At 47.8% G+C, this 26,787-nt stretch overlaps 1 protein-coding gene across 1 annotated transcript; it reads right to left on the bottom strand.

Annotated features, from left to right (window-relative positions):
* Window positions 1-1,457: 1,457 nt before the first annotated feature.
* Window positions 1,458-20,961, bottom strand: PPTC7 (protein phosphatase targeting COQ7). The gene is made up of 6 exons (XM_050318497.1): window positions 20,608-20,961; window positions 11,871-12,050; window positions 9,044-9,242; window positions 6,778-6,901; window positions 5,134-5,263; window positions 1,458-3,921 (listed from the first exon to the last, which is right to left on the bottom strand). Exons 1-6 carry the CDS (start codon window positions 20,807-20,809, stop codon window positions 3,863-3,865), a joined length of 894 nt encoding a protein of 297 aa, XP_050174454.1. The 5' UTR covers window positions 20,810-20,961; the 3' UTR covers window positions 1,458-3,862.
* Between the last annotated feature and the right edge of the window lie 5,826 nt (window positions 20,962-26,787).

Genomic DNA, 26,787 nt, shown 5'->3' with positions numbered 1-26,787 from the left:
TGAGCTTTGTGTGTTACGAGTTCTGAGGGAACAGTCGGGGGTTCTGCTCTCAGAACACCCTCGGTGGAGACTGAGAGAGTCCCACAGTTTGAATTCCAACCCTGTTACCACTTCAGGCAAATGAAGCTGCTGTTTTATTAGTTAAGGGTGCTGGAAAAATATCCCATCCATCCCCTCTGGCACAGCCAGATCCAGCCCAGCTTCAGGACAACTCAGGATTTTACAGAACTCTGTAGAACCAGCGTTTAACTGAACAACCCAAGTTGTCACAGCACCACAGTTTAAGAAATAAAGGTTTGCGTTTCAGACTTGAGTTATTCTTTTCCCTCCCCACGTCTCTTCCACAAGTCAGGGGCAGTGCAGTATTTCCAGAGTCACATAACACCAAAATTCCTGGTCTTTGGTCAATTAAAGGATGATTATCTTCCTGCCAGACTGCTGGGTGTCACTCAGGTGTGGATTTGAGGCACTGCAGGGGGGTCACAGTGACAGCCCCCCCCTCCCCAGCACTGGCTGTGCCTCTGCACCACCAACCACGTCCCCACAGCAACAAACAGAGGGTTTGCAGGCCACTTGACTTTAAAAAAAGCACATTTTAGTATAAATACTATATTTATTAAATATCTTTACAATTCATTTAGATGTATTTACAGAACTATTCCTGCATAAGTTATACCTCAGACATGAAATTCACATAATTGCCTCTTAGGTAAGCATAGATGATAGTCTCATTTTAACAGCAACAAAAAAGCATCCTCAGGTACAGACTCACATTTGCTTCATGGTTTCAGCCACCTTTGGCAGGAACTGCATACAGTGGGTTCCACACACACCAGCTGCTTCCCCCTGGAGAAGGGATGGCCCTTCCCAAGACACAGAGATCCCATCACTAAATCCTCCCAACCTTTACCAGACCTTCTGCTCTCCCTTCTCCTCCACTCCCTCGTAACTGTCTGGTCCCAAATCTGCTTTTTGGTTTCGTTTTCAGCCCGACCTTCCCGAGAAACACAACCCAGGCCATTTGGAGGGAAGCTGAGTCCCAGCTCTCCCAGACAGCCAGGGAAGCAGCAGGAACCACAGAGCTTTTCCAACTCACCACATCCTAGCCCTGCTTCAGCCCAACCCCTCCCAGTGCTGCTGGAGCAATCCCAGCTTCCCGGGGGACAAACTCCTCCCGAGCCCCCAGGGAGAACCCTCTGCAGCAGCTCCCAGCTCCGCTCGCCTCCGAGTCAGGGAACACCTTCCTTGCCCATCCCCCTCGGGAACATTCCCGCTAACCCTTCCCCTAGCAAGTGTTGCTGCTTCATGCACTGCTGGGAATTACTTGGATAGGATGGGCCCTGTGGTTTCCTTCTCCCAAAATCTCTTGTGCGCAGACAGCGATAAGTTCGTAGGAAAAACTCAGCTTTGATATGTTCAGAGTGCACGTCTTAAAAAAAACCCAACACAATCAAGCATGTGATAAAAATATCAATTCTTTATAATACAGTATTGCTTTATAAACAGATGGAAAAGCTAAAAGCTTTACTGGTCTTTGGTGTGCCCGGTGAGGGAAAAAACTCATGATTTGTAAATCAAAATCCAAATTTGTTCTTTATTTAAAAAAAAAAGAAAAAAAACGAAACAAAAAAACAACGACTGATGGTGTGATATGAGGCAAAGGGCTCTGCGGGTACAGACAGGGAGCACAGCTTGGCCTCACAGGCAATTCCAGACCCTGGTGCATCCCTCTGACCCGCACACAGCCCCAGGGAAAGTTCTGGAAAGCTGAGGGGGGGATAAAACCCCAGGGCTGGGGACTGTGCTGAGAGAGGTCAGAGCAGCAGCCCAGGGCTCCCGAAGGGAAGGTCGGGGGACACAAGAATTGATCAAATCTGCTCTAAGCCAGAAGCTGAGGGGAAATACTGGCAGATAAAATGTGAAGACACCCGGATTGGGGAGGGCAAGGCCCCCCCAGGAGAGGAACAAAGCCCTGTGCTCAGTGAATACATTCCTGGAACTGCCAGCCAGGCACAGCTGGGCCGGCTCAAAACAAGGACTGACAGGTTGTGCAAAGTTCTCCACCGCTCACTGCTCATGTGTCACAAAACGAATTAATTTCTCTTCATTAACAGAATCCTCCCCATACCCTCACCAAAATCCCATTTTGGTCAAGTTAGGGTAGTTAAGGCATTTTGACAAGTAATTACAAGGTGATTCAAAGTAGATCCCTAACATTACGCCAATTGAGGAATAGCAGATAAATTACTGAAGAGCTCCCAAATTAATCACTTATTATAAATGAAATGCCTGTTACAAGCATGATGCATTGAAATATAGTAAAATGACATGTACATGGTACATGTTAAATGACCTTAAATAAAAGCTTGACATAGTTACGCAAATATACAGTACAAGTCCACAAAAATTCTTTAAACAAGTTGAGGTAACCTCAAACTTAAACAGTTTTAATACAATAAACCAGGTAGTAAAAATCTCCTCTCGAGAGCAGGAAAGATTCCTTACTGACCAAGTTTAACTGCACTCACCTAAACAGCAACATTACCCGACTTTTTTTTTTTTTTTTTTTTCAATATATAAAAACATGGCTTTAATTTATTTCTACGTACTTTTCTACCAGCAAAAAAGTTAATGAAAAAACTGACCAAAAATATATATATCTTTACAGCTCTCAGCTTTCGTATGAGCCTCGGGAAAGGAAAAGGAAAAGCTGGCTGGAAGTGAGGGGAGGGGGGGAAACGTGAGCTACTGTCATTGAAAAGGAAATGTCATATTGCAAAGTGGCTGTTAAGATAACTGTAAACATCATTAAGGTTCAGTGAAACCCCTACACTTTAGTTACTGAAATGTGAAGTTTTGCTGATTATTCGTTAAGGTTCGTTTTCGTACTCGCTGCCGCAGCAGAAGCAAAGAGGTGCCTGTTGAGTCAGAAAGGATCAGCTGGACTTTAAAAGTGGTGCAGCAGATTCTGTTCTACAAGCAATGGCAATTATTAACACAAATCAGGCTTCATCAACGACAGGATTATCTACCCCAAGCGAGGACGTTGGGAGTTGAGGACGAGCCGTTCTTTGTGCAACCTCCCACCAGAGCATTTCCCACCAGGAGATGGGGCCAAATGCTCCAAGACCTCAGCTGTGGCCAGCTCGGCTGTTTGAGACTGAGCTAGGAGTCTTGTTTAATAAAAATAATAATAATCATCCACAGCCAAAACATCCAGAACCAGGCCCATCATGGACGAATGATCTGCAGAACTTTTTTTTTTTTTTTTTTTTTTTTTTAAGATCACAGTTAAGCACCTGAAATCACAAAACACATTTGCATCCATATAACTTGAACTAGGTTTTGTTTGAAATCTCGTACTAGAAAAGGCTCCTAAGGCTGACACCACGGATGGCAAGAGCAGAATGTTTACAGCAGTTTAGAAATCTCCTGAAAACCGGAGCTCAGGAACACGAAACCTCGGCTACCACTGGAACAAGACAATGCTTTATGGAACTGGGGCTGGAACACACCCTCGACAACAGCGAACGTTCCGAGCAAAGAGCGCGATGCCCTCGTGCAGAGGGGTTACCTACTGAGCTACTCTGAAAGACGATCAACCAGTTGTACTCCTCGGAAAGTCCCATCTCCGGAGCGGGGACGCCGTGGGACGGATCCTGCCCCCGGCACGGACAATGAGAAGCTCTGACGGACGCTCCAGGCCTTGAGCTTCTTCACCTCTCGCTGGCAGAGCAAGCCCAGCGTTGTACGAGTGGTTGTCAGCAAGGACTCCGCTGTGTCAGGGCCGGCTGCCCAGGGCAGGGGGAGGAGGGATCAATCCTGTTCCAGCAGGAATCCGTGCGGGAGCGGCACAGGGCCCTCAGTCTGTGTACTCGGCCACGATGGACAGAAGGACGGTGATGTCGTCTGGTTTGCCCCCTGCAGGGAAGGAAAAACCCGCTTAGTTCATCAAACCCATCGTCTTCACATCGTCCGTGTCATTTCCCGGGGAAGGTTCTTTTAAAATTAAATATTCAAAGCCTGTTCAGTGTCGACACCAACTCTGCTTCCCCCTCTCCTTCCCAAACAAGGGTAGCAGTGACATCTAACATGGCACAAAAACACTCCCCTGTTCAGCTCTGGTGAGATCAGGCTGAGGAAAGGAGGTCAGAACCTGGAACGCTGCTGGCAGAGCACAGGGCCTGCTTTCTACAGACTGCTGAATAAATGCACCAAACACCTGACACTGCTCTCTCTTACAAGGAACTGCCATGAAAGTCAGATCTCCTCAGGAATTTCCACTGCAAATCAAACACCTCTTTAGCATCTTCCCCAGCACTGGATTACCTCATGGCTCACTAAAAGCTACTTAGCATTTTTAGCAGCTATTTTTCAATCCTCAGCAGCCAGAGCAACACACTCAGATCCTGCAGGAAGGGCTCAGAAGGGATATTTTGTTGTTGGGAAGTCACACCAGAGAATCCAGGGATCTGCAGTTTCATTTCTCACTGACTGAGCTTGGAGTACCAGGGAGCCCAAGCTCTACCTTGGGAAAGGGGCAGAAACTCCTGCCCTCCTGATACAGAGATGAGAACATCTTTACCAGCAGAATTACATTGAGTTATTTAGAAGAAATAAATAATAAAAGAAAGGTGTTTGCTCAGGTTCTGACCTCTGCTAGGTGTCGGCATCTTTTAGAGCCCAGAAGTAGAACCAACTCCTGAGAGATCAGGATGGGGATGCCAGATGGCAAAAGAGTCACAAATTTCAACCCAAAAACAAACCCCAAAACTACCAAAGACTGAGCAGAAGCTCGGCTGAACTGCAGCTGTAAGAGAAGACTTCAAAAAAAATAAAACAATTAAACAAAAGCCACCCTCACACCCGAATCCAAGAACAAACCAAGCCCAGTTTCCCCAGGAGCCTGGGGCAGGAATGCACAGCCTGGGTTAAAAATAACCCCAGCAGAGCAGTGTGTGCTCTGGGCTCCAGCTGCTTCCCCACGGGAGGCTCCCGCTCCCAATCCCACAGGCGAGCCCGGGGCTCTCCTGCCACCCCCGTGTGCCGATGTTCTGCTGTCCTGCTGCATTTTGGGACCACAGCCCTTCCCTGTGCTGCAGGCTGCTGGGGGTGGCGGGAGGGGACTCTCACCTCTGACGTTGAGGCCGTTGTCGCAGGCGAACTGCGCGAAGGGGGACATGTAGGTGGGGTCGTAGGCCAGCTCGTGCGCCTGCTCCGCGATGCTCCGCGCCGTCTGCTGGATGCTCTCGTAGTTGGAGTTCTGAATCCAGCGGGAAAAGGGGGTGTTATTCACCAGGAAGCCTCCTCCAGGAGGTGCTTTGCTGCTGTCTGTCAGTTCTGGAGGTCACTCAGTGCCAGGGCAATAATTATCTAATTATGGCCCTCCCCGTCCTTTGGGCTTCAGAAATGGGGTTACAGCCATGCAGCTCCACGAGCCAAGGCCAGGCCTCAACTCCCCACCAGAGCTACAGCACTTGGGTTTGGAGGGATTGCACAGTTTAGAAACTTAGAAGACTAACACAGAAACCAGACTCACCTGGAGGAAAGGGGACATTCCCAAACCCACCTCCCACTCATGTTTTGGTGAAGTGTTTCTGCTTCACCTCAAGTGCAATTCCTGCACCCCTGACCCTCTTACCCCAATCAACAAGAGCACACTTGGGGAGAAGGGGCACTTCAAAAGTCAGGTGACAAAGAAAGCACAAACTTTCTCCAGGCTGCATTTTAAGGGCCTGTTTTTAGTTCAGTTTTGGTAACTCTGGCTCAAGCGAGACCAGCCTGGAGCGAAGCAGCAACGTGACACAACCACTGCTCCTTTATCTGTGAGGGCTCTGGAGGGCCCTGTCATTCCAGGAGCCTTCCCTGCAGGTTTGGGAATTAGCAGGCGTTTATGTGATTAACTTTTGGCTGAACCCCTCAGGGAACTCCAGTGCCTTTCCCAAACACGCCGAAAGGTGGAGCTCAGCCTTCTTCCACAAGGGAATTCCAGCTCCAGGGTCCGCCCAGGACAAGCCTTCTCTGCCCACAGACAGGGCTGTGAGGTGGCTGCAGCCACACGGGGTAGTGACTTGTGTAGCTGCAGGATAAGGACAGGCCCAATTCTTTGAAAACCACACTGAATTCTCTCTGTCACCCTGATTTGCATTTCACAGCAGAGCAGTTTCCTCAGGGAGGTTATACATATTGATATCTCCCTAAGTACACTTTCCTTTCTAGGAGTAAATAGCCTTAAGCTAAATATTCTCACCCAAATTAAAATATTTTAATGCATCTTTACTATTTAAAAAGAACATTTGTGGTCACTAACCTGGGAAAGTTGCCAGGATGATTTTTTTTTTTAACAGAACATTAAAGATTTTCAAGCACGTGCAACCCACAGTTCAAGACAGCACATACTCCATTAGAATTCCTGGTTTATAACCCTTCAGAAAAGCTGGAAATTATTTGAAGTGTAAGCTCAGTCCCCAAATAACCTGGGAGAAGATGCTCTGTTTTCATGTGCAGCATCCACGAGCTGCAGGTGCCGTGGCCAAGGGCAGAGCCTGGACTGAACATCTCCCCCTTTTCCCTTCCCTTCCCAGTTATTGCCATGGAAGCAGCTGCCACTCGGGAAATCTGTGCCCCAGCTGCTGCCTCTGGATTCAGCCTGGATGCAGATCCAAGACACAGAGCTCTGGGGTCAGCATCCCTTCCCAGGGATGATGTGAAAAGCCTTTCAAGGCTTCAGGTTGAGCAGCACAAAGGCCGTGAGGGCTGCAGGGATCACACACCCACCTTGAGCTTCTTCAGCTCCTGCAGGATCATGTAGTCGGGCATGTTGTCGAACAGCCCGTCGGTGGCCGTCAGGATGATGTCCCCCAGCTGCACGTCGAAGGACGTGCTGTCGGCAGCCTCGGGGCTGGGGAGGGGACAGCAGGGGACACAGAGGTTAAAATCGACTCCTCACCCCCCCCAGGGAATGTCCAACAGCACAGCCACAGCTCCTGCACTTCACTGCACTCTGGGGTTCTTGGCAACAGAGAAATCACTGAGTGTGGAGTGGAGCTCCTGCCCCAGGACAGGCACGGCAGCCCCAGCACAGCACTGGGAATGCAGACAGGTACAGCTCCAGCTGCTCCAGCAAGGATTCGCAGTTACAATTCCCAGATGAACAATCTGCAAACTAATCTGCTTGGTGAGTGTATCTCCATGGAAACCATTAAGCAGAATGGCAGCTCAGGGCTTCCTTCTGCTCATCTGGAGCGTGTGAGAGAGCAATACTTGAAAGGACAGCTCATAATGGCCAGAGCACTTCAGGATTTTGAATCACTTTGTAATTCAATGGAATAAGAAACATGCCTGGAAATCACTACCAGAAGGCCACAGCCAGTTGGAACACTTGTGTCTAAGACATTACACAACAGCAAGAGGAGAAAACCCCCCCTTTGGCCACGAATATTGCTGCAAAATCTGATTCTCTGAGGCAACATAACAACAAACCTTTCCTTTTTAAAGACTCTTCAGGGTTCTTTAAAAGGGAGAAACTGCTGCATCTCTGCCAGAACACAGAGGAGCTGCTGTGCTCCACTGATCTGCAGGCTCAGGAAGGTTGATGGAGCTGAGCCTGCCTGCCTGTGCCCATATTTAGCCAAATTCCCCCCTGAACTGGGACAACAAATAAAAAAGGACTGGAGAAGCGTTTCGGTGAGGCCCATGGGTACCAATTAACGTCAGGAACAGCACAGGAACCAGCCACAAAGCTGTAATCATGATTCACAGCTCAAGTGTGGGAGCACATTTATCTTGTGCTTTTCCTTATTATGGGATGACTCAGATTACTTGGCTTCCCTGACTTCCACTGGACATGATCAATTACCCTCCTGCTTTCTGGGGTTTGTGCTCTTCCCATGGATGACAGAGAACCTCAGAAAAATGATGACTTTTACAGCTCTAGAATTTCAAATGTCACTTAATTTTAGTCTGACAAAGAGGTTGGGTTATTGAGGGGGTTTCATTTCAGAGTTCTACCCCAGCTTCCTCTCGGCAGTTGTAGGATGAGGAAATAAAGCCACAGGCAGGAATGGTCAGGAGTTTCAACAACTTCAACAACACTTTCAAAAAGTCATTTTTGAAATATCTGAAGTCATAACCTTCACTGCATCAGCCTTGAGACTTCATAGGCTGGAAAAGAGCCCTGAGATCACTGAGTCCAAACCTTGCATCAAAGACTGGAGCTGCCTACTGCATTCCCTGGATGCCATGGCCACTCTCTGAGGATCCTGTTGCAATCTCCCTGGATTCAGATGAGAGAGATCAGTGAGTGAACAGCCATTTCTGAGAGCTGTATGCATTTGGACTCAGTGATCTCAGAGGTCTTTTCCATCCTAACTGATTCAACACAATTTGAAAGGTGATTTTTTTAAAAATTCATTTCATATTACTGATGAGTCTTCACCAAGCCAGGATGGATCAGCCTGACATTCTCAGGGGAAGACACAGGAACAAGCCAGCCTTTGAAAGGACTCATTTCTGTGAACAGATTGTCCTCTCCTCATCCTCTCATTCCCAGCCTGGTGTTCTGCCAAGCAGTTTTTTTGCTCGTTTTGGTCAAATACAATATGCTGAGGGAAACAGCTACTTGGAAACACAACTTACAGTCACATGTCCCTCTGCTCTATTCTTCAAGCCCTTGTTACCTCAGTGCCAAGATATCTAAATTAGCTACTCCAAACAGTCTCAGGGGAGCACAGACAGGGATTGGAAGTGGTAAGAGCAGCCACTTGTCCAGGATGACCAGCACATAGAGCAGCTTTAGCCACTGACATCTCCCCAGGGCTCAGAACTCTGGGAATGGGCCACCGTGAAGAATCATTAGCCCAGTAAATTCACAGTCTGCAACAGGTTCAGAGGTGCTAAATGTTCACATTATCAGGTGCAGGACCTGACTGGATTGGAGCTTAAATCCTCCAGGCCACCGAAGAGCCCCCCCAGCAAAACCGCAACTTCTCGGGAGCCGCTCGCACGCACAGATTAAAAACTGGGAGTTCCTTCCCCCACTTACCTGTCACTTAAGACAACTCCTTCTGCTTCTGGAGGAGCTATTGAGAGCTGGAAGGGAGTGTTGAAGTAATGCTGCTGCTCGTCAGAGCGATGGACGACCTCTCCTCCCCTGACCACCAGGAAGCCGGAGTCGCCCAGGTTGGCCGTGTGTAAGCGGTGACTCGTCCTGTCCAGAACCACGATGCAGGCCGTGCTGCTCCCTGCAAACACAGGCACTGCAATCAGCTCCCTCAGACTGCTGCTTCTCCCCTGAGTCCATCAACAGCTCAATCATTCCAACGCTTCTCAAAGCATAATAACCAGGGGGAATGGGAATGCTCAGTGATGCCACAACTGATCGAAAATAAAGACAGCAAAATGCCAAAAATCCTTGCAACACAAAGTCTGGTTTTTCCTGCTCTGATTTTGGTAAACACATTATGCTGACAAATACCTGTTTTGTTTGGCTTATTTACAGTTTTCCAACCCAACAGATGTCAGCACATTCTGCTATAGGACTGGATTTACAGAACTCACATAAAATACCGAAATTCCGAAATCATGGACATAATAGAATTCCAGCAGCATCCATACAATGCCAGGTGCTCTCCACACAGTTTCACTCATCAGCTGTAAATAAACCACGCCAAGTAAAGAACTGCTTGCAATTAAGTGTTAGGTCCTATTGCATTTCTCTGCTCAGAACATGAAAAAGCTTTTCTTCCCAGCCTGCTCCAGGTTTAACAGACAATAAATCCTGTCACATCTTCAGGACACCAACTTACAAAGTGTAAAGAAAACACATTTCAGAGACAAATACTAATCCAGATTAAAGTAACAACAGGAGCACCTGAACCATGCTCAGAACTATCCCAGCCACGCTTGAGGGCACTGAGGGATTCTCTGTTCATTCACTGGGAAATGGTCACAAAAATAACTGTGTTGCAAAGAAACACATCCAGAGTCCTGCAGAGCAACCAGCAAGTGCTGCATTCCTGCAGATAGGACAGCACACCCACAGCAGACACTGCCCTCCTCAAGACTGGGATCCAGCTGGAGCCTTTCTTCCTGACTCCTGCCCCACATCCCAAGTCTTCATCTCCCTCCAGTGGGATTGTCCAAGCACAGTTCCACATTGGACAGGCCACAAGCCTGCAGTGAGCTGAGCTTAGGATGAGTGAGCCTTGCTGGTGCACAAGTCCAGCTGGCTCCAGGCAGTGCCTGTTCCAGACACTTCCCTTTCTAACCCAGAGAGTTCCCTGCAATGCTCTTGCCCTGAATTTGTTCTCTAGTGAACACACAGGGCCTTCCCCACTCTTACAAAACAGGACTTCAGGAAAAGCTCCCATTTGAGATGTGACTGTCCAAGATTGTTCTGCAACACAACAGTGTTTAAATAATTGGCGCAGTTTCCTCCCATTTCAGTTTTATTTTATAATATTTGCTGGATTCAGTTCTGATGAACCAAGTTATCAAGGCTCAGAGCACAACAGCAAGGAAAAGCTACTGCCTAATGAATCCTCCTTAATGAAGTCCTCTCCCTTCCCTTTATTTTAAATAAACTCCAAATGCTCATTGCTGTGGTAATTCCAGGGTTTTTATTCCTCCTTCTAAAAATACTGCTCTGTGTTAAAGGAGAAACACTAAGGATCATTAGTTTCAAATTCTAACTCTATTAGCAGAGTGTAACCAGGAGGCCATGTGTGGAATGCAGATCTTGTGACTCAGCACACGCTGCTTTTCAGCCCTGCAAAGGTCAAGCCCAGCTGAGCTGCCTCCGTCTCCAAAGCCGTAGGGAAGCTCTCTCCAGTGGCCCACTTTGGAGATCACTTACAGCTACATCTGCTTTGCACAAATAAGCACCATTAACCCCCCCAAATCCTAATGTAATTACTGAGCTCTGCTATTTTGGTGACACTTAAGGTCACTGCTGAGGTTCCAACCTATTCTTTAGGCGTCTAATGCGAGAACATCTGCTCCCAGCTCAGCAGACAAGTTAAATATAGCTCAGCCTGCACTCCTCTGGCACAGGAGCTTAAGGTCAGGTGAGCCCTGCACATATCACACAGGGCAACACTTCCCTGGGGCACAGGAGGGCTCGTGTCCTTCACAAAGTGTCCCCTTTGCAGGGTTGGCAGCTCAGCCCAAGTGGCACCTCTCTATCTGCTCCCGTTCCCAAGGCAGCTGAATGCCCTGGCTCACATCAAGTCTGACACAGAGTATGTGAAGCATCTACTTCAGTTGGCTTTCAGAAAGATCTGTAATGAATCCCCCACAAAGATTTATAAAAATAATACTCCCAGAGATCAGATGATATAAACTACTGAGACCAAGCAATTGGGCTTTGAGTTCACTGGACATAAAAGGCAACAGGAGCAGGAAGGCCAGGAATGAGCAGAACTGCATCCAGTTATCCTCAGAAAATATTTTTCCCTTGCAGAGCTTAAGCAAAAAGCCACAACCAACCATGAGGAGTTTTCAGCAGAGAACAGTTATTTATACCTCCAAAACACAGGGTGAGCACATGTGCCACAGCGTGTTCTGCTGCAGAACTCGCTCTGCAAACTCTGCTGAATTCACCCTTCACACAGAAAGGCTGCTGGCCTTTTATTTTTTATATATACATATACACACAAACACTCCCTGCATTACTGAATTAATTAAAACAGCTTTTAAACACAAGAGAAATAAGGATGCCTCCAAATTAACTGAAAACATAGAAATAAGAGAAGTTGCTGCCTGCAGATTTGCTGCAGAAGCTGCCAACAGATTATCCGAGCCACTCTCACTAAGTCCATGTGTAGGTAACACACGAGCCAGGTCGAAGTGAGAGATTTCTGGTGCCTTACCAAGCAGAGGTACTTTGTTCTGCAGCAGCTCACAGTAGCCTGCCGTGAGAATCCCGACAGGATTGCTGGGAACAAACCGTCCTTCCTTCACTAAACGTTCACACGTTCGCATGAGAGTCCCTGAGAACTGAGAGGGGTCAACCCCGTAGTCTCTCCAGCCACCGACACCATCTGCCACCCCTGGAAGGGAAGAGAAAACGAGTGTTACGTGAACAGCCACGATTTCCAAAACAAGGGGTTTAATTATTTACGTCCCTTAGGATATTTAGTAACTGAAAGGTAGGACTCGGCACCTGCCTGAGAAAACAGTTTGGATTAGCAAAGACATTTGTAAGTATTTGTAAGGTAACTGCTGACATCAGCTGCCAGGCAAACCATAAATATCACCTGAACTGCTGGAAAAAAGGCACAAGTCTAATGCTGAGGATGAGGAGGTTGACTCCACTAGAGAAATAGGGAATTTGCAGGGGGAAGATGGGGATTCAATCCCATTAACCTTTGATTAGCCCCTTAGAACTGAACAATTAAATGTGATGGTTGCTAAGATTTCAGCCAGCACAGAAATGATAAAGAAACTCTTCTCCACTATCCAGCAGTCCAGTTTTTTCCCAATGCTCCTATAAAAAACAATGCTTTCTATTTGGAAATCTCCATTTCCATGTATTCCAAAATCCATGTAACCAACACAATGCTGGGACCTACCCCTTCCAAGGAGAGTTTGTTGCTTAGAGATTCAGCCAAACAAGAGAACGAAAACTAACCATGACCCAGTCAATTTGCATTTAGTTATTCTAAAAAAACTTGGATATCAGAAAGTTTGAGCAATTCTGCCAAAGCTTTGGCAGCTTCTGAGCAGCTGCAGAGGAAAACATGGAAGGTGTTCATGGAAAGGGGGTGTTCAGAGGGAGGTGAGTAGCAGACATCACATTCTGCTGGTCATTTGGCTAAAGAACTTTGAATTTCCCCCAAATGATAGAAGTGCAATACTGCTGAAGGCATTATTTGAGATTAAAATGTTACTGTGTGGAAATCTCTCCAAAAATCTTTTTGATCCTCAGCACAGGACGGACCATTTCAAGCCCAGCTTTCCAGTATGTAATAAAGCTCAAATGTGTTCGTGATAAAAGCACAAAGGGAGAATTTCAGAGCTCAGACTGTGCTCAAGGACAGTCTCCTCAAGAAAAAAAAGGCATGAAAATGCGAGGGAGAAGCTAAAACTGGGTTTCCTCATCGCCCTTCACACGGGCCACGAGCTGAAACTGAGACCAAAGGGTTGGAGCCGACCTTGGGGTGAACTATAATCTGCCAGGATTCTGAACAGCCCATCAACATTAATCAGCTTTCTCCCTAAAATAGTGCACAACCTTTCAGACACCTGCTTTGTCCCTTTGCTTTCTCAGAAGAATATTACAGGGATGCAGATCCCTGCATTCATTCACCCCTCGGGACCAGAGCCTGGGAAGGAGCTCTGCAGGATTCTGGTATTCTCAGAAACACCTTTTCTGGAGTCTTCAGGAACAGATTAATCCTCTCCCTCCAGGTCTCCCAACCTCAGGTTAATACTGGCTTGACCCTTTGCTTCCTGCTGCCACACGGACAGGTCTCGAGTAAGAGATCACAAAGGAAAAGCTCCAGACCTGGAACTCGAAACAAACTCCAGGTGTGATGATGATGATGGTGCTTCGTGTGAAGTTACCAGATGAGTTTGGGGGTTTTTAACTTCCCTTTAAGAAGGACACAATCCAGATGTGGCTCTGCAGTGCTGCACTGACAGCAGGGCAATGCAAGGAGAAGGTGCTGTTTGACAAGTGCTGCCCAAAGCTCTTACAGAGAAAGCTGGGCAGAAACTCTGGAGTTCCCTCAAGCATTCCATAAACATCTTCCATTGGTGTTGGGAAACACCGGGACAGAAACACCACAGCTCTGAGTGCCACAGAGCCTGAGCCAGCACCTGAGAAGGGAGTTACCAAAAGCTCCTCAAACAGCTTTGAGCACCTTCTGCCAGTGCCTTCCAAAGCAATCACCCCTCTGGACATCCAGGGGCAGCTCCTCTGCCTGGAGAACAGCCTGCCTGCTTCCCAATCCCTGGGACAGCTGGATCCCTGCTCCAGCCCAGCCCCTGGAGGCTTTCCCTGGCACACACCATCATCACACCTCACCTGCTCAGCAACTCACGTGTCACCAGTTTTTTTGCCTTAAAAGAAGGTTTGTACATTCCCCAAGATCTCCAGCCATCCTGTCCCACATTCAGCGTGGTTTTTAAATCAAAGCTGCATCTTTACATTCAATATTCTCTATAAACAGTTCTATGGGAAAGGAATATAGGATTTTGAAACTGAGCAAACTGCTGCTGAAATAGAGGAAATGGAAAGGAGAATAAAGTTTAAGAAAACTTTGTGGTATTTGATTGACAGCAAACAATGCCAAGCTCTGTTTATTTCTATTATCGTTGTTTTCACCCAAGACCAAAAAAAAAGGTAAATATTAGAAATAATTACCTTTTTAACTAAGTGAAAAAGATCACTCAGATTTCTCTTTTCTTACATTTGAAGCACAAACCATTGCCTTGCAGCACTAACCATGTTACAAACTAGGAATTCTCAGGACATTTCAGCCAAACTGCATGGCTGGGAGTTGCTGAAATCGAGCTGTACACACCCCTCGGGGTTTTTTCATTCAAGCTATTCAGTAAATGAGAAAATTTTATAGAAGGAACATTCCTGTGGCTATTCCCTGCTCAAGCCCAGGCAGAAGTTACACAAACATCCACGTGACACAGAGCAGTGCCTGCAGCCAGATGAACCATCAGTGTAAATAAAGCAATTGAAAATTTCACAATAAATTACTTCAAAAGAATAAATACTTCTCAAGGATTTAACTCTATAGTGGAGAACTTTCTGAGAGTTAACACCCCACTGCACTGCCTTCTGCTGGAAAATACACATTTATTGCTGCCAGATGAAATACTTGCTGCATTTGTCAGTCCAAAACAAAGCTTTTTGCAGCTTCTCAAAGATTCCATGTATCCAAATCTCTCCCAGACAAACCCTTGTCACCAAGTTACAAGACAAAGCCCAAGTGTCTGATGCTGCAGCACTGACTAAGCCAGGGAAGATCTTGGCAGGGAAACTTGGGAAAGCTGATTTCCAAATGCTAAAAGCACCTGGGATGAGATACCAGCTAGAAATGCAAATGGGAAGTTGTTTTTCCTGCCAGCACACACGAGGTTTGCTGCAGGAGCCCAGGACACCCAGCCAGTGCTGAAAGCAGCAATAGCTGCTTTTCACCACACACTTTGGTGAGACCCAGGTGTTTCTGCCTAGTTCAGAAATATAAACTATACAGAAATATAAACTAAACAAGCTGAAAGTTCATAACAAACCCAGCATACTGGTCAAATCCTGTTTAATATAAATTTACAAGGGGAAGTTCTGGCTTGCTGGTAAATATGGTCAGAGTCCAAAAGTACCACCCTGTTCCCAAAAAATCTCTTGGAAGATGGATACTTTCAGCCATTGCATCAGCCAAGAATAAAACTCACCCAGAAGCCCCAGGCAGGCACAAGTGTGTCAGCAGGAACTGCTTGTGCATGCAACCACAATTAACTTGCTAAGGCACTCCTCACATCCTACTGAACTTTCCATTTCTTGAGATCCTCACCTGAAATAGCAATGAATCACTGATAAAGGAACACCAAAAGGATGTATTTATGGCTGAATTAATTTTGCATCAAAAATAGCAGGCTAAAACGGTGAAAAAAGGTGCAATCTGCTGCACTGCACAAGTTGGAAATACAGCACCCGATATTTGTCAACATATCAGAGTTGAGATAAACTGATAAGATTTCCTGTTTTAGCAGTGGTGACATAAATCCCACACCTAGACAGGTTCTCCATCCAGAGCACCAACGCTCCCAATCAGCACTGACCCCCCAGCAGCTTCCCTGGCACCTGGCAGAGCCAAAGGGTGTCTGTGTCTGTCCACGCTCCCCTCGGGTTTTGAGGAAGAAATAACTCCGTTAAACACAACCCCCCAAAGGCAGGGGGGTGGGACTGCTAACAAGTTACAAAAGGAAAGGTTACTTATTCACACTGTTACAGTAAACCTTAAACTACCCTTGCACGGCACAGAAAGGTTCTGGGACAGTAACTGGGTGAGTGACAACGAGGAACAAAAAGCAAGAGGTGAAGTGAGTGAGGATGTTGAACAACAAACCGAAGGGGAAACAGGGAACTGAAATCATTAAACTCCTGAGAAAAACCAACAGTTCCTTATATCTATTTCCCCCCTGCTACCATCCACTTGTTCCTGGAACAGGTTCCTACCAGGTAGATCTCTTTCCCATTTTATTTAAGCCTGAGGAATCACTCGGTGGATTTGGGGAGCTGCAGGAGCACCAAACTATTTTTTGTAAAAAACTCCCTAGTTATAACCATTTCATCCCAAGGTGTTCAGCAAGAGGGGACTGCTAAGAAGGGGGGGCAGCCACTGAAATCCCTGCCAGGCTGCCCCATCTCAGGCTCTCAGCATTCCCAGCGAGGATGAACCAGAGCAAACAGCAGGAGATTTCTGCAACGTTTCCTGCGACACAGGTATGACTAATCCTCCCCTCCTGCACCCTGCTCAGCCTCAATCCCTGATTTCCAACACAACCTGCTTTTCCTTCCAGCCAAGACCCACAGAAGAATGGAAAATTTTCTGCTATCAGCAAGCACCAACAGCATTTACAGTTAAAATAAGCGCTCAGCTGGAAATTCTGATGAGAAACGTTGTGTGCAACATCCCTGCAGGTACTGTGGGGAAAAAGAGGAATAAGCAGCCTGAGGTTCCATTCAGTGCCACTCAAGATCAGCTCTGCTGACACGTGGATTTTACTGACAAGAACGTGGCTGTTAATGGGATGTTTCTCAATCTGTAGTTTCCTTACACTTATGCTCCCGTGTTAAATAGAAAATTCCACGTGGTCTGTTACAAATTAGGACACCACAAGCGTTTGCAAATCAGTGATCCCTCCCTCTGAGGTGCCCTGGGCTCCCCCACTGCAGTAGGTGAAAGGCTGCTCCGAGGGAGGCAGACAATTTGCCTCCTTTAGTGTGATAAGTTGTGATAAGGCAGCAATCTCTTTAATAGGTATGATACCAAATAAACCACTTAACACAGTCCCCTGTAACCTTCAGGTATCCAAGCAGGAATCCCTTCCTCCTCTACAGCTGCCAGAATGACCTTGACATTTCATCTCCAAAGCCTTTTACGTGTTGTAGTTTACTTTCCTTGAGGACAGTGACACCAACAATATTCCAGGGGCTTTGCCACTCTGGAAAAGGCTGCTGACAAACTGAATTTTCAACTGAAGTGCAGTTTCCTCTCAGTTTAGAGTAGCAGCACCCACCTACTTCCCCCTCCCCCCCCTAAAAAAATTCAAAATCAAGATTTGCAGCTGATAGAACAGTTGTCCAATTTTAACTCTGCAGTGGACAAACAGTTCCCTGCTGCCAGACAGTTTTGTCCTACTCCTGGGGGACAGAAATAGTTTGGAAGACCAGTGAAGTCTCACTGGCTACACCCAACCTTGTCCCCAGCACAGACATTGTATAAGTGATGCTGTCACGGGATGCAGCATTGGCTGCTGCAATGTTTCAATAATGACTCACACAACAGCTTGGAAAATCCATAAAAAACTACCAAAGACATCGGGAGCCTGATAAGGCAGGAATAAGCAAGAGAAAGCAGAGCCCAACAATAAGGGAAAAAACCAATCACCAGCAGGGGACAGCTCAAAATGTCTAAAAAAGGTTTAATGTTTACTCTGGGTAAATAAGTGAAATGGTTGTAAAACTGCTCAAGTTCATTTGAAAATTTTGGGTTGTCCCCCACGTACTAAACATTCTGCTCTCGTGCCAATGAGGGAAACCAGAGCTGTCAGCTCCTGAAGAGTTTGGGTTTCAGCTGGGAAAAACAGCATTTCTGTCCTCAAAAGCTCCTAAAGCTTCAGACATGAAGCAAAACAGAACAGCTGCCACATCTCCAGGAGATACCTAAATGTTCTGAGGGTCTGAACACCCAGACACTGACAGTGAATGGACCAAAAGGTACAACATGGTACAAGCAGAAAGGAAACGGGCCTGAATCTTAAAGCTCTGGAGATTTACATGAGCAGTAAAGCCATTTCCTTTTCTCAGGGTTCTGAACTCTGGTTCTGAGCTTCTTGTTTCTCCCTGGGCTCAGAAAGGGAAGAAAACGTGCAAATTTGACAGGTCTGTCCCAGACAAAAATAAAAATGAGAGGTAAAACCCCCCAAGGGTTCAAGCACACCAGTAACAGGCCTTACCAAGCATTTAACAACCATCTTTAAGCTTTCTGCTGATCTTCCTGTGAAAGGGTAAAGCTCAGCCTAGAAGACACCCTTAAAAACGTTCAGCCTTTGGACTCCACAGCACAGTTACAACAAAAGGAGTGTTTAGCATTTTGATTCTGCTACAAACACACTGCCAAGTCGACTTTTGTCTGACCTAGGAAAATGAATCCCCAAGCCCTCGGTGTGCCAAAGGACTGGGAGTAGCTCTTTCACTGCTCCACCACACCCAGGTCCATCCCACACGGGCCAGCCCTCCACACACCGGTTCTAGAAAACACCGGCACAGAAGAATTTCAAATAAATTCTCTGGCATGGCTTTGTCACCGGTGACTACGAGCTCCAAGTGAGACGCTGGAAATTTACTGTTCTCCAAAAGCACTTACTGTGTCAAGTGTTCCCTCTGGCTCAAACCACGTGAGCCTCTTCGTTACATGCCAAAAAATTAAGGGGGAAACCCAACAGTTCAGCTCAGCCAGCTTTGTGGAGGTGCAGAGTTACGCAGGCATTGAGTCAGTACAAAATTTACGAGGGTCTTTAAGAAAACCTTTAAGGAACCTTAGATTTGTGATGGGAGTAAGAGGAACTGAGGGCAGGAAAACCCTTCTGGTGCTGAAACTCTCCCTGCAGCAGTGCAAAAGAGAGGGAGAGCAAAGAGATGATCACAGCAGCAGAAACGAGGAGGAAACTGCTGCTGGTAAACTCAAGAACTACAGATGAAGAAAAAGCATCAAATTAGAGGCATCAAAGCCCACCTGAGCAGTGCTGTTTTTGCAGAATGTACACATAAGATCTGGTGGTTTTTTGGTATGTGCATTAAAAAAGTAATAAAGAACTAACACGAAAATAGCTGGGAAAAAATCCAAAACAAACCCCCAAATCAACAGCTTTGGTATTTAAATTGTTTTCTTCTTGGTACTTCAAACATCCTGGACTGCTGCCCTCTCTGCTGTTTGATCCCTAAGTGGAGCTACAATTCTGTTTGTTTCCAAGTTGCCATGAAAATTAATGCAAAGACCCAACTTAGAAATGCAGCTCTCTGTTGATTCCAGCAGGAAGACAAGACAAGTTGTAGGTCCACGTACAGTAATTACCAAATATGGCCAAAACCCCCTAAACATCATCAAGTGGGGCTAAATCTACCTCTTCCCCACATCAAGAGCCCACCCTGAAGTAGAAGGATACTCTGCATTTCTCCTAAGGGCAAATACCAATTGCTCAGTTATTTATCAGTGCTGGCCTAACATGAACTTTAAAGGCAGCCAGGGTTGGTCACATGTTAAAGGAAGGGTGTCCAGCAGCTAATTCTAATTAAAAAAAAAAAAAAAGTTTCTCTGGAACAGGTACAGCAGAGAAGATGCAGAGTGTCTAAAATGCACTGCCCGGTTCTGCACATCTTCCTGGAAGCTGTGGCATCACCCTGACAGCAACAGCTCCCTTGGGAATGACCAGCAATACTGTTAGCCAGCTCCAGGTTACAGCTTCCTGCACAAAATGCCTCGGCTCTGGTAAATGGCAACCAAGTTACAAGGACAGGAATCACCCAAGCACTCCCACATCATGAGATGCCACGGTGCAACCCCCATTTTTAAATAAATAAATAAAAAACAGGGGCAGGGGGGGAGGAAGTTTTTTAAGTGTCAAAGTTGTGGTGAAAATTTGCTGCTGGCAGTTACAGCACAAGTAACTTGTGCAGAAGGTCAGTCAGCCAAAGTCAACCTTGAGCACACAGGAGAAAGGTCAAGCACTGTCAAAAGCAATGCTGCCCACGGACTGAAGGTTCCACTGGTTATCTATAATTATTCACTACTTCTAATATTTGAAGCCTTATGATTGATTTCAGCCGTGAATCCAAAGCAGAGAGCGCAATCAGGCCAGAGCAAACACCGAAACTGAAGTTTGACATTTGATTCCAGTCTCAATGTCACTTTGCCTTTCACTTGACAAGGACACACAGCACATGCTAAAATCAGGAAGTGTCTGTTCCAGCGATCTTTTCGGTGAAACTGAGGTGAATACCCACGGGGCTCGGTCAGCTCTTAAAGGCAGACAGAAAGTGAAACGCACCAGGAGCTGTTTCTGCGACTTTTGGAGCCGCTGGGCCTTACAGGCGCCCACAGGTGAAACGTCCAGGCTGGGCCCACACACCCGGCACACACAACCCCGCAAGCCAAAGGCAGGTTGAGCTGCAGCAAAGAGCTTCCTCGGGAAGCTAAAAAAGCGAACTCACGCTGACACCGCCAAGCAGAAGCAGCTCCTTTGTCTGCGAGCGGAGGCTGAGCCGCTCGCCATGTGCGGAGCAGGCAGGGAGGGAAGGAGAGAGGGAGGAAGAGAGAGAAGGAAGGGAGGTCAAAGCCACCTGAGCCCCCCGGCGCGGGCACTCACCCAGCACATCGGCGGTGCGGTGCCTGGCCACGAAGCAGGCGTCATCCCCGTAGCACATGCCTTTCTTGAGGATGCCCTTGCGGAAATCTTTGCCGAAGCCGCAGCTGGCCGTGACCAGGCTGTAGTCGCGGGAGTCGGTCTGCGAGAGGCCGCCCAGGACCGCCCGCGCCACCAGCCTGCCGTAGGAGAGCACCGAGAACATGGCGTGGGGCGCCCAGCAGCCGAGCGCCAGGAACGCGGGGAGCCACCGGCGCAGCCGCCTCCTGCCCGCCGAGCGCCCGCCGCAGGGCGCCAGCCTTCCTCCCCCTGCCCGCCGGACCGCGCCGGTGCCGCCCCGAGCCGCGGACCCGCGTCCCCCGCGGGGCGGCCCTCGCTGCCCCTCACGCTGCCCCTCACGCCCCGCGCGCCGGCCCCTCACGGCCGGGCTCGCCGGCAGCGCCCTCGCTCTTCCGCGCCGCCGCCGCCGCCACTTTTCCCCCGAGGGGGGTCCTGCTCCTCCCCCGCTGCCCGCGGAGCTCCGCGGGCTCTCTCCGGGCTCGCCCCCCGCGTCCCTCCCGGTGTGTGCCGGTCAGAGCCGCCCGCGCCGCCCCCGCGCCCCGCCGGCCGCCGCCACCGCCATCTTCGCCGCGCGTGCTGAGCTGAGGGCCCGGCGCTAGGCTGGGCGGGGCGTGGAGGGTCGGCCCCGCCCCCCGGCGCGCGTGCGCGGCGGGCCCCGGAGGGCGGCCGCTCATTGGCTGCCCGCGCCGCCTCATTTGCATGTTGCGGGACAATAACAGCGGGCGGCTCCCGGCGGGCCCCGCGAGCCCCTCAGGGACACCCCCCCAGCTCCCTCACAGCAGCCGCCCCCGCGGCTCCGGGGCTCGAGCCGCCTTTTACCCGCAATTATCCCAATTAACGTTCTCGGCCCCGGCGTCTAACCCAGATACTGCCCCCTCCACGCCCTCCGCGTGTCTCGCGTGCCCCGAATAACTCGCAGCGAATGCTCGCGCGTTCCGGGTGCCCGGGGACGGCGAGGGGAGTCACGCCCCGCAAAAATGTGGGCTTGAAAGGGTGACTCGCCCTGTTGGTTTGGGGACGGAGCCAGCTCGTGAGAGAGCTGGCAGGAGAGATTTCTGTGGAAGCGCGTGATAAGTTTCTGTGGAAATCCACGGGAGTGCTGGGAGTTAAATCCATTTTGGGTAAGGAACGTGAAATGCCAAATAAAACCATCACGACGTGGCCATGGCGTGCAGTCATCACTCAAAACCCACTAAAACTACGTTAATTGTAGGTGAGCTAACCAAAAAAAAAAGAAGTTAATTGTAGGTGAGAGGCACAAAGCTCTCAGCTGTCCCCCTGTACAACTTCAACATCTTCAATGCTGTAGAGAGACAGTGGGTTCAGAAAGACCCCATTCCTTGTTTGCCACAGCTCGGTTTTCCCGGCTGCTCACGAGTGTGCAAAGGGGCCTGTTGTCCCTTTGGAGCTTCCCAGCAGGTAGCTCTGCAAATGAATTGAATTCCTCTGTGTACACACACATCAAGAGGGTGCTGCCACTTATATAACTGCAGTAACAAACAGGGGTGTAAACACGGCAGAGGCAGGTGTGGAACCTGCACCCCGAGCTGTGCAGTGAAAGGAAGAGCCACACTCCATGGAGCCAGCCCATGGGAATGCTGCTGAAGCAGCATCATTATCACACGGGAGGCATTTCACTCCCTGTGTACCTTGACAGACACGACATCCCTCCTCTTACACTGCTAAAGGCTTAAGCAAAGCATCTGAGTTTTCCAGCTCGAGCTGAAATTGTATCCAAAGTCATTAAAAATTAACGCTCCTGTTAGAACAGGGAGAAGGAGCGAAGAGCAGCCCAGGCCCCATTTGGTGGATTAGGGAACACAGCCCAAATGCCAACGTGGTGGAGATAAGGGGGTGCTGCTGCCAAGGCGTGTCAGGGTGTGAGAGCAGACAAAGAAGGCAGTTCTCCTCTGTGCCTCGCCCTCTGTGACTTTATCAGGAAAGGGAAGCACATATCTTCAGAGTTTCCCCCACAGAATCATTCTTTCCCTTCCCTCAGTCTCATTCTTCCTCCTCCTTGCCCAGGTCCTTTCTAGGACAAGTCCAGCCTGGCCTAAGCCCTTGCTCTGCAGCTCTGCCCACAGTGCCCTTGAGTCAGCTCAGTGTGGTGCAAGGTGATGTGTCCCACAGCTCCTGGGCTGTGCTGCTCAGCCTGGGAGCCCCCACACACTTCCAGCTAAGCCCAAGCTCTCCATGGCTCATCCCAACTCCCAGAGCTGGATGGGATGGGATGCTTTCCATGCCTCTTTGCCCACCAGCCCTGACTCACATGGCTGAGAAACTTGGGGTGAGCTCAGGGCTGACAAACACACTTGGCAGAGCAGGCCTCCAGAGCCAAGGCACACCGTGAGCAGTTCACACTCCTCCATCCTTGGAAATCCTTGGAAAACCTTGCAAATCCTTGGAACAGGCTCTGCTGGGAAGTGGTGGAGTCATCATTCCTTGACATGTTCAAAAAACAAGGAGATGTGGCACTTGGTGATATGGTTTGGTGGGCATGGGGGTATTCAGTTGAAGGCTGGATTCCAACCTTATTGATTCTGATTCCATGATTCTATCCCAGGCCAGCCACCCAGGTCTGTCCAGACAGCCAGAAGACCTCCTAATTTATATGATAATTAGTAAGCTTTGCTGAACTCTTTCCCACTCCTGCATGCTGTACCCAGATGAGAAACCGCTCCTGGTTTTCATTCAGAGGATCACTGGGCTCCTGTGACACAACCCCCAACAATTTTCAGTAAAACAGTTCAGAACTGGTTTTCTCCCCTGCTCAGTGTGGATGGTTCTCCCTGTAAATCCCTCCCAGCCCATGCCCTGCTGCCTCACTCCAGTGTTTTTCTTGTACCCTGAGGGTCCATGTTCTGCCAAGTGATATTTGTTTAAAATTCCCCAACGCACAAATCTGGCACAAAAACTGGGGCAAAGGGCATCCCCCCGGTTACTGCAGCTGGGTGGAATCTTCCCACCTCAAAGTCCAAGATCTATTTACATCAGCCCATCTAAGCTGCAAAAGCAAAATGAACTCTTCCTACCGGGCTTGCTCAGACCAACAAACGCACAAAGCAGAAGAGCTGCACAATATAATCAACTGTTGGAGGCACAAGCAGGTTTTCAGCTGGTTTTTAAACTGATTCACTTGGAGCTGACGTCAATCCTCCCTCCCAAGTGTCCTAGTCCTGAGATTGGAGCATGATAAATATTACCTGTAATGCCATCTGCCCTACAGACAGCCCGGGCTCCTCACTATTTATTTAAGGGCTAATGTTGTGCTAGACCAGAACACAGTTTATTTCAGCCTGGTTTGACTTTGTTTTGACTCTAATTCCAACTGCCTGTCCACTTGAACTCTTAGAGCGATCTGTCACACAGCAAAGCCAACATCAGCCTCGGAAAGATGAAGTTCAAGACAGCACAGCTGCATTAAACAGAAACCCTCACGTGAGAAGGACAATTCCAGACTTCCCACGTGGAAAAGCCAAGAAGAGATGCAGAGTCAGAAGATCACCAGCTCACAGTGCACTGTTCTGCAAACTCTAGTGCCCCCTGTTCTGAGGAACAGCAATCATTTCAGCTGTTGTAAAAGCAATTAAATTATTTAAATCTCCAGTAATTTTAAAAGGAAAGGCCTGTGGTGAAAATTCTATGGTTAAAACCCAAAGTGAATTATTACAATAAGCTTGGGTGAGAGAAACTGAAATATAAGTAGTGCTTTTTGCTAAATCTTAGCATTTCATCAGACATCTGTGTTAGTTTTATCTGTGTTTTTAATCAGTTTCTTTCCCCTGGTTTTACTTGGTGAGGCTCAATCCTGCCACGTTTGCACTGCAAATGCCACCTTGTGATGTTTAAATGCACATCAAAATCTTGCAGCTTAAATTATCATTAAAATAGTAATACAGTAAATCCCTTAACATGATTTTTAATAGACAGCACCCAACTGCATCTTCATCTGCTTGAATTTTCATTTTCTAGGACCTCCCACACGAGGATCACAGTGCCCTCTTTAAATATTAATCAACTCACGTTGACAGGATAAATTAAAATCTCTGGGATGGAGAACAAGCTTTATTTACTGATGTCCTGATCTCGTCCTGCACACTTGGAGTTGCTCTTTGGAACCTGTTTCTGAAGGCCAACATAAAGGTGGGGTTTTGGGATGTGTGTGGGGGTTCAAATGGGTTTTCTTGGACATGGGTTTTTGTCTTGCCTTTGCATTCTGCTTGTGAGGACATATTTCTGGAGAGGCTTCATGACCCTGTTGAACAATCACATCCTACAGCTGGGGAATTCAGAATCACTCACTCAAACATCAATAAAGAGGGAGCTGAAGTGACACAGCAGCTTATTTGACCTATTCTTCTCTTACAGCAAACATTGCAGATGGGTTTTTGGGTGAACTGTTGCTCTGAGTGAAGCCCTAACACTTCTGAGGAAACAAAAAAAGTTCATGAGTAAAACAGATTAATTCCACCCTACTTTGCTATTGAACAGCTGCCCAGCTCTATTTCAATGGCAGATGCAGGAAGAATTAATACCTCTTTATTCATCCAGCTCCTGCCCACATTCATCCAGGGTGCAATCTGTGCTTTCACGTTCCAGCAAGGCTTGCTTTTCATCTTGGAGTCTGGTCCCTTGTGCACCATCAGCTTTGCCAAGTAATTCTGGATGCAAAAAGAATGTATTAAATTCTATTTTCCCCCGTGCATTGTCAACAGCTCTTTTTTTACTGGCTTTAAATGCATCAGAAACGTGTCAACTAACGAGTTTTAATATTAATTATCTCATAGCACTGCAGGGGAACAAGACAGAATATAACCAGCGGTGATAAATAAACCAAGCACCACTCTCCCTCCAAACCTGTAATCTAAATTCCAAGTTTCCAACTTTGCAGGACTTGCAAGATTGCTTTTCTTTTTGTTTCCCTGCTCTGGGACAGTGCAAGGGATGGGTTTTTAAAGATCCCCAGGATTTCCTCAAATACAGGCCTACATTCCCTTGGATGGCTGCAGCCAGTCCTGGCACAGCCTCAGTGGGAAGGAAAAAAAAACCAGAGTCCTATGGTGCCATTTTTACAATTTCCTTTCAAAATGGAAGTTTCTTGAAGTCACTGTTGCTCTTCCAGCCTGAAAAAACCCAACAAACCCGACACTTGTAACATCATCTTGACCACCTGGCTGAAAGGAAGTGCATGGGTGCTCCCAATGGAATCCAAAAAAACTCTTGGGAACAGCAAAAACCAAAGAGACTGAACACAGCAGTTCTTCATCCCCAAGGGGGGAAGGTGATGACAGAAACTTTGGAACAAGGAATGCAGGCTGGAGACCCAGGTGAGGTTATTTTGGGATGGGAGGCACACACAGGTCTGAGGTACAGCAGAGAACAGCGGATTCCCACCTTCCCATCACCACGTCCTTGGAGGAATGAGGTGTCTCCAGGGCTTTTCCACATGACGTGGGGCTGTTCCTAATCCAGGTGAGCAGCTCCTGGAGAACATCAGAGCACCTTGGTGGCCTCCCAGGGAGCGAGCAGACAACGCTCTCGTGTAACTCATCACACCCCTGGGGGTAACTGCACAGGGCAAAGGAGGGACACTGCGGAATTATTTCCATTTCCAATGGATGAAAGTGGGATATTAGAGCTTTTAGAGCTGAACCATCAACTCAGCACTAAAACATGTCCCCAAGTGCCACATCCACACGTTTTTGAACACCTCCAGGGACGGTGACTCCACCGTTTCCCTGGACAGCGTGTTCTGATGCTGGACAACCTTTTCCATGAAGAAATATTCCCTAATATCTAACCTACACCTCCAGCCAGGGAGTTGTACAGAGTGACAAAGTTTCCCCCCAGGTAACGCAGAACATAAACTTCATCAAGTTTCATTTTAAAAATTAATTTGCTTGTTGAACTGAAGCCTGATGTTACAACTGTAAGGTAACCCTGATCATTAGTCACTCTCTAGCCCAGTTTTTCCAATTTACTATAAAACCAGAATAAATTAGAATCATTAGAATCATTAACCACTTAGGTTAAAAAAGACCTCAGAGTTACCTGTGTATATGGCAAAATTTCTAACCAGCTTAATTAATGGATATACACCGAGCATTAAGGACCCAGGGTATT

Source organism: Myiozetetes cayanensis, unplaced genomic scaffold (assembly GCF_022539395.1).
Source record: "Myiozetetes cayanensis isolate MyiCay16 unplaced genomic scaffold, myiCay2020 scf21, whole genome shotgun sequence".
NCBI classification, from domain to species: Eukaryota; Metazoa; Chordata; class Aves; order Passeriformes; family Tyrannidae; genus Myiozetetes; species Myiozetetes cayanensis.
This window is presented reverse-complemented; position numbering and strand designations above follow the sequence as displayed.

Excerpts from the sequence above, each read along its gene's own strand:
- PPTC7 (XM_050318497.1), bottom strand. The coding sequence starts at position 20,809 with ATGTTCTCGGTGCTCTCCTACGGCAGGCTGGTGGCGCGGGCGGTCCTG. Across the intron at positions 9,243-11,870 it reads GAACAAAGTACCTCTGCTTG|GGAGCAGCACGGCCTGCATC; the intron begins GTAAGGCACCAG and ends CTGTGTTTGCAG. Across the intron at positions 5,264-6,777 it reads AGGAGCTGAAGAAGCTCAAG|AACTCCAACTACGAGAGCAT; the intron begins GTGGGTGTGTGA and ends CGCTGGATTCAG.